This window comes from Varroa destructor, unplaced genomic scaffold (assembly GCF_002443255.2).
Source record: "Varroa destructor unplaced genomic scaffold, Vdes_3.0 BEIS01000003.1, whole genome shotgun sequence".
Taxonomy (NCBI): Eukaryota; Metazoa; Arthropoda; class Arachnida; order Mesostigmata; family Varroidae; genus Varroa; species Varroa destructor.
The window spans coordinates 44,379,518-44,391,970 of NW_019211456.1; the positions used below are offsets into that span (position 1 = coordinate 44,379,518).

At 41.0% G+C, this 12,453-nt stretch overlaps 1 protein-coding gene and 1 long non-coding RNA gene across 6 annotated transcripts in view; one reads left to right on the forward strand and one right to left on the reverse strand.

The window, feature by feature from the left end:
- Nucleotides 1-8,811, reverse strand: part of LOC111246766 (SH3 domain-binding glutamic acid-rich protein homolog) — an 11,990-nt gene extending 3,179 nt beyond the window's left edge. Inside the window, exons 1-3 of one of the 5 annotated variants that reach the window (XM_022796924.2) lie at nt 8,176-8,811; nt 1,939-2,064; nt 574-756 (exon numbers count right to left, since the gene is read on the reverse strand). In XM_022796924.2, the coding sequence (XP_022652659.1) occupies nt 574-756; nt 1,939-1,965 (210 nt within the window). In that variant the 5' untranslated portion in view covers nt 1,966-2,064; nt 8,176-8,811. Of the gene's footprint in view, nt 1-573; nt 757-1,178; nt 1,861-1,938; nt 2,065-7,682; nt 7,821-8,175 lie in introns of those variants that run through there. The other 4 variants (XM_022796923.2, XM_022796926.2, XM_086982775.1 and 1 more) reach the window with 4 other exon arrangements.
- Nucleotides 8,812-9,282: 471 nt separating this feature from the next.
- On the forward strand, nt 9,283-10,482 carry LOC147757004 (uncharacterized). Its single transcript, XR_015323175.1, has 2 exons — nt 9,283-9,529; nt 10,111-10,482. It is a non-coding gene; the product is annotated as an uncharacterized LOC147757004 (long non-coding RNA).
- Nucleotides 10,483-12,453: the final 1,971 nt, after the last annotated feature.

Below are 12,453 nucleotides of genomic sequence, written 5' to 3' on the forward strand. Positions count from 1 at the left end.
TATATATGTTATATTTGAAATAGACTAAATATATGTATTTATTCTAAAAGATATATATGTGTGTGTTATATACCCGTTTATTTTTCAAACTGATGCAAAGAAGTTTTTACAGCAAGAAGTAATTTTGTTAGCGGAAAGAGGCTGACTTAAGCGATGCATTGCATTACACGATGGCTACCCACAATCTTAAAATTGCCACAGTATAAATGTCCTATAAATTCTCTATTTAAAATATTTGTTTGTAGAACCCGAGAATCTGCAAGGCATAAGTCAAGTTCACTAACACCTTGGATAAGCGTAGCATGACAGTTACCAGTAGTACCAGGAAATACTTGTATTAAGCGTCAAGGCTTATGTGGATATCTTTAACTAAAACGTGACTTAACCTTAGTGTAGATCATATAGCTATGCAAAGGAAATTTAAAGTCTCTGATAGAAACGGCTGCGTAAATGAAACAGGTCGCTTGAGTCAACCAATTTCAATATAGCTGAAAAATATGTATACCCCTGCGAAGACACAAGATGGAGCCATTTCTATTCTACATCTGTCTGCATTATCGGACGACTCCTTACCCCACAATACTCTCCTCCGTTGAAAAAGTGCGGCGGGGGAAGTGTTTGACCCTCTTCGTTCTTGCAGTTTTTCTTCATGAGTTCACGTTCTTCTTCCCTGCCTGGCTCCGTGATATCCACCTCCTCGAACTTTACTCGTATCGATGTGAGAATCATGGCTGCACGCTGCTGACGTTTTTTCACCTAGGTGGCGGTGGTGTTTAGCATAACAACGAAAGAAAAAGCTTCTTATGAGTACAGTTTATCCAGTTTATTAACGTTTGAAGATGGCTAAATAGTACTGGAAAAAATAAGATGTTTATGAATAATTTAATCTATATATTCATTGCATTCATGTATCATTCTTTTATTAATAGATTTAACGTTAATAAACAATTTCAATCCAACTGAGAGCGAATTAAGGGAGCTAAATATTGAATAGATTATTACCGTCTGCAGAGAGACACACAGCGCGATTTTTGCTATACGTGTGTTTGTGTGTGCTATAAGTAGAAAAAAATACGCTTCCTCCAGAAGTATAGTGTTTACTATTTTATGTATCGAGTCAATTGAAAACAACAGAAATACTGCCAGGTGAGACCTGTGCATTTTGTTGCTGTACTCACAGGCTGGAATTTTTTAGGCCGGCACGAGCGGAGGCCGAGTGATATGTAACAAGGCCGAGAGTCTTCATTGCCCCCGTCATTTCGAGACCCTTTCGGGACGTGACTTTGGCTATTTAATCCTAATGAAGATTATTTTCTGGTAATATTACTAGCTTTTGCTAAACCGTTTAATCTAAGTTTACAAAACGACGACTCAGCGTATGTGTTCTTGCTGAACGCCGAGCGAACTCCTTTAGACACGAACAGCTGGGTCCAGTTATGTGCGATCCTGCGATTGGGCTGCACAAGGGATCGGCGAAAGCTTCATACGCTCAACGTTTTCTTAAGACGCCATTCGGTGCTAGTCTTACGGATACGTTAGGTGGAACAATTGACATCTAGTGGTATTTATCTTTATCTATCCCCGTTTTACTCACGATAATCAAACTGATATAGGTTGGATTTAGTTGGTATTTTACATAGTACTAACTACATTGTGATGATTACTATTTCTTTCTAGCATTAAAGGTCGATTAGCGGAACCGCGACCTAGCGAAGCGTAACTTCTTCATTACGCAGCGCGCCAGTAATCTGACAAAGGTTTATATTATTAGATTAGATTATTACTCTTAGATAGATAGACCTATAGATCTTAAATAGTGAACATAATAATAAAGATCTATCTTCATAAATATCTTCCTATAAGCTATTCGGCAACCAAGATTGAAATGCAACATCAACAAATACTCGTATGTTTATCGTTGGCTTTTGAAAGGCTTACGAGGTAGTCAACGTATGTCAAAGACATAATTCAATCGACGATTCAATTTGCGAGCGGCTCTTAAAAGATCCAACATTTTTACCGACCAAGATCATTTTCATATGGCTTCACATAGAAGGTCGAAAGCTGAAACAAAGATTTGTAGTGTTCTAAATTTAGCAACTGCTTCCTGATCTCAACGTGCTATTCCTAATCTGTTATGAATGACGCTAGGCAGACAATATCCGCTTGATTAAAAGCGACATAATCTTGAAATAATGATTGGTCTAGGGACTAGGCATTGGCTCAGCTAGCTGTCGCCAACTCCTTTCCTCTGTCTTCCGCTGTGAGATCCTGTTGTTTACTAGAATGTCCTATATCTATTAAAAACGTACTTCGTTCCTTGGTTTACCAGTACCGCCATATACAATGACCATCGCTAGACATATTTCTAAGACACACGATACAGGCAACACGAACACAGCTGCTGCGTATCTCACGAGCAGTCTACTACTACTACTACTCCATTGACTGAATGGGATCTTTCCTACGTCTCGAACGTTTGCTGCCGTCTTGCGACTAATGAAAATAGCAATGCCCCTGATTTGATGTCTACATATTATTATATAAATAATTAGTAGCCATAAGCGACGCAGTAAGACAGTTGCTCGTTACAAGTTCATCGAGCGGCCTGTATCGTGATATAGCAGCGGAACTTGCAAACTACGCTTGGATTCCACCGGTAGTGTGGCGATAGTTTCACGCCATAATGGGCGGCCACTGGCTTCGTCAGATGGTGGGGGCCATTTCGCATATGGCCACTGAACTGCTGTCCCTTATGTGTTTTGAATAGACGCAGTGACTGGTGAGTGAGTGTGTCTGTCTGTCTGTCTGTCTGTCTGTCTGTCTTGAGGATCGGCAACCCTAGACGCAATCTTTTCAAAGCTCTATGGTTAGTCTACCATCGGGAATCAGCCACGATGGCGAAAGTAAAACCATTCAACAGTGGGCTGAACGAGAGTCAGTCGGTCTTTTCATTGCCGGAATAGCCGTCTCTGTCTTAAGAAGCCGTAAAAGCAGGTCACCGCATTAGCCCCGTTCAAAGAGCTGATATGACATCGCTTGCTAGCATAAAATAGTATAATATCAACACACACCCACGCGAGAGAAGTATAAGATGACTTGTTCTTCTCAGCTACAATACAATCAAAGCAATCATAGATAAAGTGAAACGAGGGTTCACAATTATAGCTTCCGTTAGTAGGTTAATTGAATTTTATTGTTGCTAGGAAAGATTTTTAGATGTAATAATAACAACAACAACAACAACAAATACATAGTGACAATTAAAGCACGCAAGCAAACTATTCAAGTGCTAAACATCGGTGACCTCACGAGAACAGCCCTGATGAATGGATATGAGTGCATTAGACCAACTGCTAATTAATAGCTGGAGAGCGGTTCAGCGTTAGGTTTCAACAACAAACTTCGGCTTCGGGCATAATTTAGACATTTTCTTAATTTCAAATTTACGCGACACCGACATCGTATCGCTCAGTTCGCAGGAACACATACGTACGGAAGAACATTTTACTCATAAACGACATGATTTGAGCTCGTTTTCTTAATCATCACCAGCTTTGGCGGGGGAAGCCGTTTGTGCTGACGCTTTGGCTGAAGAGTATTGGTATTTATTATTAGGAGCAATACTTTTTGCGTAGGCGATGGGCTGAGCTTTTTTCGACTGTAGCAGTCGTTTTCGTTTCGGTCACCACCTAGGCCCTTTCCTGCATGAGATACGTATCACCGGACCCCATTATAATGCTGTTTCCCTTATTGTACCTGTATACGATTAGTTGACCGACAAGGGGAACGCAAATACTACCTGGACAATTTATAAAACGAATGTTCCTTTATCCCTTATTTATTGCTGAAATCTCGGTTTCGAATAGCGATTACATTGTGAGAAAATACATTACAAAATAAGTAGTAAATTCGTTCAGTGATCAATGTCGCAATCTATCTAGTTAAATATTCATTTTGAACGTATTATATAACACTTAAAAGTGATTCAACATTGACGTGATATGGCCCTTGTTTGTTAACTATTGAGGCGTTATCTATCGTATTATTTCGTATTTTATTAACACACACTGCGAGAAGGGGAAAAAGTTATCGAAACAATGTAGTACACAGTGTAAAATTAACGTCAATTCGGGACGGATTCAACCCTTTCGAAAACGAAGTAAATGTTTCGATAATAGAGTCGGCTTTAGCAAACTGTGTAGAAACCTGCCACCTACATAGCCTGGGAACAACAATCCTTTGACGTGAATATTATGGCGGTACGAAGCGACACTGTCGTATTGGCCGTGAGCAAAATCCATCCTGTGAATTATTCATAGCAGACCACTATAACATAGCGATCCAACTCAGTGAACTTAACGTCATCAGATATACATAAGAAATTAATGGCTGACTGAGATGGGGCTAAATTGTTTTTGGTGGTGGCGTGACGGTGCGTCACTGACACCGCCCCCGCAGTATCTAACTTAGCTGTTTCTGAGCGATAACAACGTCTAGAAAGAACAGCGTAATTTGCTCTATGTGTACATATGAACGGTATGACGCATAGGGAACTTGAAAAGCTACCCATTCGAGATGTCGGGGGGAGGGGGGGTCAGAGACGTAGATTAATATGTAGGCTGCGTAGTATTCAGCCTCTGTGCTACATATTGCCTATGTATAATCGAGTGACACAAGGGAGGCTAGATTTTCTGTTGCCATTGAGATTCAATGTTCAGATCGACTGTTTTGTTAGCTAAATTGGAATAAAAAGACAATCGTATGGACAAGTATCCTGACTCAGAGCGATACATTATGTAGATCAGTTACTATGCGGGTCGTACTGACTGATAACAGCACGCACACATAACGTCTCTATTGTGGCGGTGAAATTATTAGATCGCGATAAGCGCTCATATAGCCTAGGATACTGTTGAGTAAATATGAATACGCCAAAGGGGCTTGAAGGTTCCTGGCCATCTGCGTTGTTAGCGCCTCTTTTGTTTGTTAAAGCCTCTTTTCCAAAGATCTGCATCTTATACGACGCTAAAAGAACATCACGGCAAATTACGACTATGTCCTATATACGAGAGCAGAGCTAATTTATATCGCAATGATAATTTTTTTTTGTGAATACTATGACCATAACATCTAATTCCATATTTTATCACATTCTACCTGATATGTTTAGTAATCTTTATAAGCTAAACTGATATATAACAACAAACGTATACACGATAACATTGATTCCAATATGAACATTGCTGAAATTTAGCAAGGGCAGTACATCAATATCTACACTATATGTGAAACGACAGCCTATAAACTTGTAACATTTTCTGTTCTGCTCTACATACGCGCTTATGTAACAGACACGCCCATCGTGACCGAAGTATATTCTTGCTCAATTTTACTTTATACGTTACACGACAAATATCGTAGTAATAAATAAACAGTTCACAACCGTATGACTCTACCAGTCTCTGTAGAATCGTATAGAAACCATTTTATGTATGAAAGTAATTAGATAATTAGTTTTACGTGCTAATAAACACCGTATAGCATCGTTACTGTGGTGATTCAATGAAAAAGTCCAGCAACTTAGTTCCACTGAGACAAAACGTCCCAGTTTACGTGCCGTACATAGCCACGCGAAGGGACAGGCAGACATACGTCCTGTCATCATGTCAGGCCTGCCCCGACCCATGCTGCAAATACGCTGCGAGTTCCAGTTAGCGCAGGTAGTATTTATAACACTATACACCGGCACTTGGTAAACAACACCATTAAATATAGTACGTATATTTAGTGAGATCACTTAATCGTATATATATACGTACATATATACACAGCATATATAATAATTTCAATATACGCAGAGAAATATTGCGATTGCTGCTTTACGAGCGCCAAGGTTCCGAAAGCCGTACCGTGCGACGGAACGTGTATATTACGCAATCAATATTAACCAATAATTTCTGCGTGAAGTAAAAGCGCGTAGCAAAGTCTGTTTCAAAGTCCAAAAAGATCATATGCAGAAAGGAAAGAAGCCCTTAAGCCAAACCATGGCTCTTTGCAGTGGGGCAATCAGAACGCTGGCTGCACCAGGGCAATTAAAAATAAAGCGTCGATTAGCCCGGTTAAGCCCTGTCGCAGCTCTCCAACCACTCTCGGATCAAGAATAGTGCGCTTGGAGAGTATGTCAGGACTAAGGCCAATGCTCTTTTATATCTGAGTGAAGGTGGGCTACTTTGGCAGCGAGAACTGCTACTCTTAATGCTTAGTTTTAATTTACTTCTATTACGACAACAGCTAATTTCGATTCTACATAATACGTAGTTAATTATCACATACTAAATTTTGCAGTTACCAACAGTACCGAAACCTCATTTGCAAGACTTTCTGAGCGCGCACGAACCGCCGCCTACGCCGGACACGGAAGCGACCGTTCGATTCCGTCCGGCTATCGACGAAAAGCAGCTCTGACGCAACGAGAATCGAAGTCGCTTGTCATAACAGGTTTAATCGTTCTAGTAAATAATATAACAAATAAAGTAGGTATAATTTAGTTTGAAAAAGACTTTCGGACATTTGTGTGACGTATAAGCGTAAACGGTCTTCTTCTAGTCGGTGGACGTCTGATCCGCAGACGGCTTCTACGCATGAACATGGTCAATAGGTACGTCATCGTAAACGTAGCTGTAATTTCAGTTGTTTGCCCTGACGTTATGATTGTCAGTATGGTTTAACAATGGATACGATGCCACCCGATTTATCATGGAACCAACTTATAGTAGATAATTAGAATTAGTTGCCATAACCGTATTAGTTTAGAAAGGGTGCTTTAAGCTTTTTCAGTCTATTAAGTTAGTCATTTAGAAATGTTGTTTTACTATTACGTTGTCTTAATCCTATGCGATGTATATGAACTAATTTAGGCTGAATTGAAAAAAAGGACCAGTAATCTAATGAATACCTCTGTACAAGCCCGGCCAGTCGACTATTTGCACTTATATCAACAGCCACACTTTGTTTTATGTAAATACACCAGTTTATGTGTATGTTTATGTTAAACTCAATGTGTTTCAGGTAGGATACATCTAACGGTAGGAGAGCATTACCCTGTTGTGAGCGAGCTCCTAAACCTACGTTTTCGAGTGCTTAGCGAACGATGCCATCAAGAAAAGCTGATAAAGAAATCAGATGTTTACCCACTACTTTTTAGCTTTCCTAGACGAAGACAATACACGGTGACGTAGCTGTCGTTCATCATATATTCTTCAATACGACTCGACACTTATCGCGTTAACGCGTTTTTAAGAAAGCAATGTTTAACAGTATAAATGCCGCCGTAGCAAGTTTGGTAGATGACACGTAATTTCAGCAACAGGCCGATATAATATTACGAATACCCGTATATCATCACGGTTACATTATCATTACGGCTTATGAAGGCGGTAACAGATTCGACTCAGAACCGCAGACATCCATGAATATCTGTGTTAGTTTACAGAGATGCACACTGTGTGTTGCAGTCAAAAACCAGATCCATTAGTTCGGCTATTTGCCAAGGGCGATCAATATCATGCCATACGAGAAAAAAAACAATGTATACATACAGACTTCAATATCTATTCACATATTTATCGTAGCTCAAATATGTACATACGTAGTAGATATTCGTTCGTTCAACATCTTACCCAGGGTGCAGCATCCTTCTGATTGGTATGGCCTTGCCATCTGCTGCTACTCAACCAGAATATCTTTTTGTAAGTACTCTCATTCTGCTGCTATTTATTGGATAGGTATTACCAGTGGCTGGTCTTTAAGAAAGTGTTGACCAACTGCGAGACTTAGAACGCCCTACTCTCAGACAGGGATGCACTGCGGTCTGTATCGGGTTGACTCCAGCCAAGACAAGACAAGACAAGACAAGACAAGCCAAACCAGTCTTCCAAATGACCCGCCTGGTCTAAATGAGTCCTGCTTTCAGGCATTCCATGCAGGGCGTTCATTCACCTTCTGTTGCAATTGAATTGATTGCACTTTACAGCTGGATCTAACAGATAGCTAAACTTTCACGAATCTGTTTAAGTTCTATAGCAAAAAATTGCCAACAACACTGCCTATTCGACGATCATCGACAGATACGCCTATGAACGTCTATAATCGTGTTTCTTTTCTACTACTGACCTCTTTACTGGCACTGATTCCGCTAACATACATGGTAATTACGGTTTTGCTGTCGTCGGCTTCCTGCCCCATACTGAGTGCACTTCGTCGGACCACCTGATTGTGATACAGTCTTCACTATCACCTGCGTTCGGTACGGCTTTATTGGTTTTCTCGTGTGATACAACCGCAGCCGGAGCTGCTGCACACCTTTTTAAATTCTATCGTGTTTTCCCGAAGCAGAAATCAAGGTTCACTCATAACAGAACAGGCATGAGCTTTATTCCAGTCCTGCACGATTGAAATTTGGCGCAAACTAGTCTAGATGGTTGGTGGCCTCTTTCGAACAAACAGAATAGCCACTATTATAGCGACAAATAGTAATAGTAACGACAATAGCAGCAGCAGCGCCACTTGGTGCCTGTCGACGCCTCTTCTTCTTGCAGCTAAACTGTGCTTCGCTGCTCTCACTGGTGACTCACTAGTCGGCCTGCCATTTCGTTCGCCCTGCTTCCTTTAGCTAGCTCGAAGCAAAAGCACAGCGACGATTCTCCCGTCTGGGCCTGAGCATGTCTGGGTCTGTTTCATGTTCGCGACCCTCCTCCTTCTTGCACTGCGATGGCTGCTGCCATTAGACATCTATACCAAAGCAGCCTGCACTAGCGCTAGCGCCGGCGCTGGCGCTGGCAGTCAAGCCAGTTGAAACTGTCCGCTGGTGGCCAACATCAATACAGCGAATCAATGGTAGGCTGTAAACGAAGTTCTCTACACGTTCAAGTCTGATTAACCCCTGTCTAGTGAGGGGGCAGCTAGTGTAAAGGGTAGTTAGTCCGTTGAACAGTCTTACCGTCCCTTACCCTCTTCCAGTAGCCTCGTATACATTGTAAGACAGCAACTACGCTAGAGTTAAATATTTGCTGCGCACAGAGGCCCTCTGTGAGGGGCGGTAAAAGACAACCTTTTGCGACCGTTGTCGCCGCTCCGACCAGAATAACGCTTGCGCTCACCTACCACAGCACAACTCGCTTTAGAGGGCAGCAGCTGACTGGCAATGCGATGCGGCGGCCGAATGCAGCGGCGCTCGTCTCGGCTGCTCCTGCTCGCGCAGCAGCTCCTGCTTGTTTTCGACGAGGCGATTTCTAAGAGCGGCACGCACGACGGTGGTATGGGCAGACCCGAGTGCGAATCGTCGATAGGAAGAGCGTTACGGGACAGATTATGAGGATCACTGGATAAAGAGATAGACGGACAGTTAGATATATCGCCGCTACTCTACTGACATTCTCGACGCTACCCGGCTGATTTGACCCATCCAGAGAACGGCGGCCGGCCAGGCACACGGATGGCGTATTCCGATCAAGATGTGCTCTAATAGGTAACGTATTATATAAGTGTATGCGTCTTGGATAGTATACTTTATCTATGCACAATATTTCTAAATTTTGTGGTTATGCATGTAGCGTTAGGAGTGCGTTGCTAGTAAGATGAAAAGTTTCAAGTTTATTTATGGTCAGATCTTCGCATTATCCCATAATTTAGTCTTTTTTTTTTTTTTTTTTTCTATTATCTTCTTTTATTTTCATTACAAGAATCGTACTACGAGTATTTGAAGACTTGTGTCTAATTATAGGGCCCACAAATATGGTCTACTGCAGACTTTTTAATACGCTACAATTGCATTAAGTGTTGACAAACTCGCTTTTGATACACATTACCTTAGATTTGAACTTATAACGCTATAACTTTAACTAATAACAAGTGTGTTTTTCTTTAAGTCTCGAAAAAGAGTCGATTTGTATTTCATTGAAAGCAATATATAAACAAAATTTTGATGTAAACGCTTTTGTTAATGAAACAACATAGGATAAGGATTAATAAAAAGTCTGTACGAAAAGTGGAGGCAGTAAATGCTGAACGGCGAAAACACGGACGTTAACTATTTGGGCTTATTTTTAGGAGAGGCATCGAAACTTGAATTGGCATAGCGCAGTACCATATGTATGTATATACTAGGAAAACGTATATAAAAAAAAACTGTTTAAATTACGTTTTTTACTACAATTTCTAATCGGGAATATTTAGACCATCGATGATATTGATTGGAAAATAAAGAGGGGCTGCAGACGTGCGACCCGTCACGATTCGTACATCAGTACGTGATACGAGCGACAAAATAAAGAAAGTAAAAATCGTCAAAGGTATCATTTTTTAAATAGATGAAATAAACGGCTTTTACACATTCTTTTCAAGCAGTCCGGAGCTGTCCAAGCATTTATTTATGTTATTTCCTGAATAAAATAATTACTCTGTTAAGTGAGTAGCATTTTACTAATAGTTATCATTAATTGCTATTTGATGCTTATTATCTCATAGCAGTGAGGTATAAATAGGCTAGTAATGGATGTCGCTACATTTTGTAGAGCGAACCCCAATCACATCCGTCGTGTAGTAGTCTCGTACATAAATCTGCGTTAGAGCGAGCTCGATTTGGGACGGGTAGCTGCGTATGTTAAAGACCAATGAACCAATGTTACTTTCTTGCTGTTTCGATAAAAGTTTTTGTAGATCAAAGATGAAGGTAAAATTCGTTGCAATGAAAGCACCATAGACAGTTCTGTCGCTGACCTATGTGTAGAAGCAACTTGTTAAAGACCAATGAACCAATGTTACTTTCTTGCTGTTTCGATAAAAGTTTTTGTAGATCAAAGATGAAGGTAAAATTCGTTGCAATGAAAGCATCATAGACAGTTCTGTCGCTGACCTATGTGTAGAAGCAACTCATAGTGCTTTAAAGTAGTCGGGTAAGAAAGCCGGCCTAACACCTACCTTGTAACGGGAAGCGTTTCCTCGTAACGTAATGTTATTCTTTTTTTATATGACCATATTCTAGATGTTCAAAGCAATCTGCTGAGAATTTGACAGGAATTGCTAGAATTTCCTGTAGCAATCCTACATCTTCTCTCCAATAAGTGGTCAGAGATGGTAACCGATAAAATATAACAAGGTTGAGCGCTTCCATTTGGCACAGTATTGAATAGCTTGATACGCAATTTATGGCGCACCAAAAAAGCCACAAAGATCTTACAGCTTCTGCCCTTCACAGGGATCTAAACTGAATAGATAACAGTAAGCTCTTCGTAAACGTAATATAAGATGTCAAGAATTTTTGTTCAGACAACTCTTTACCTTGGCTAGTCTATTGCCCGAAAACGCGCATCTGGAAGGCCTTATCGTTCTACATCAATGAGCCGGAAAACCCCATTGACTAATTGATTAACCCCATTGATAATCGTATTTGCGAATTATTATTTCAAGAGCTAACGTGCATGTATGCTATGTTTTCCCGCGATCTACCAGAAAGGTTAAGGCCAGGCCAAGTGCGGGCTGGACACTGCGGCCAAGTGGCCTATCCCAAGCAATACTTGCAAAAAGTTTAGCCCTAGAGGAATGCTTGTCGGCCTGGGATTCCGGCCGATAACGAAACTTCAAACGGATCCCTGCATCTCTGTTTCATCTGTAATGAGCGTCAGAGAACTAGACCGGTTCTCCCAGACAAATGAAGTCGACTTACAGAACATATACTTAATGGCGATAGAGGTCACCAGCCGCGTAGAGGAATCGACATTTTCTCGGATGTAAAGCGAAAATGAAGCTAGTATTTTGGCCTTAACCATAAAGTCGATATTGATCTTAATCACCATAAGGTTTATGTTTGTATCCTCGTAATGTCAATGACGACTGGTCACAGAAACACACGTTCGATACAGGGAACTAATGGTCAACCGAACGATGCCTGGTTGAGTTTTGTTACCGGATCGAAACGAGCAAGAATAGCTGCTACCCTGGAGCGTGCGCCCGATGAACCGTTGTTTAGCGATTGGCCTTCGCAGAAGCGAACACTTTTTCATGCATAATTGCGCCGGATAATTGTAGGGTAGATATAGTCGAAATGTTTTACGTAGACACTCCTGAAAGAAATATGCCAGAGGACAACACAGACTTCAGCGTTGTCGGTGAGCCAGGTAAGGATCGTGGATAGCGAAAACTTCGCAAGGTCGATGAACTTACTGCACATAAGGCAAATATTCTATGCAATGGTTCCGATTCTTCCCAAATCTGCATGGATAAGATATGTGATGTTTCTACAGTTTAATGTATAATACATTGCATGTTGTTCTAGAGCGTTTCCACTTGTTGTTACGCTGCGCACTTGTCAATTACTACGGCGCGCGTCGCACCGATGAATCAATAGGAAGCCGTCACGCATACCGATTATGGTAGAATGTCCGTAGAAAGAAG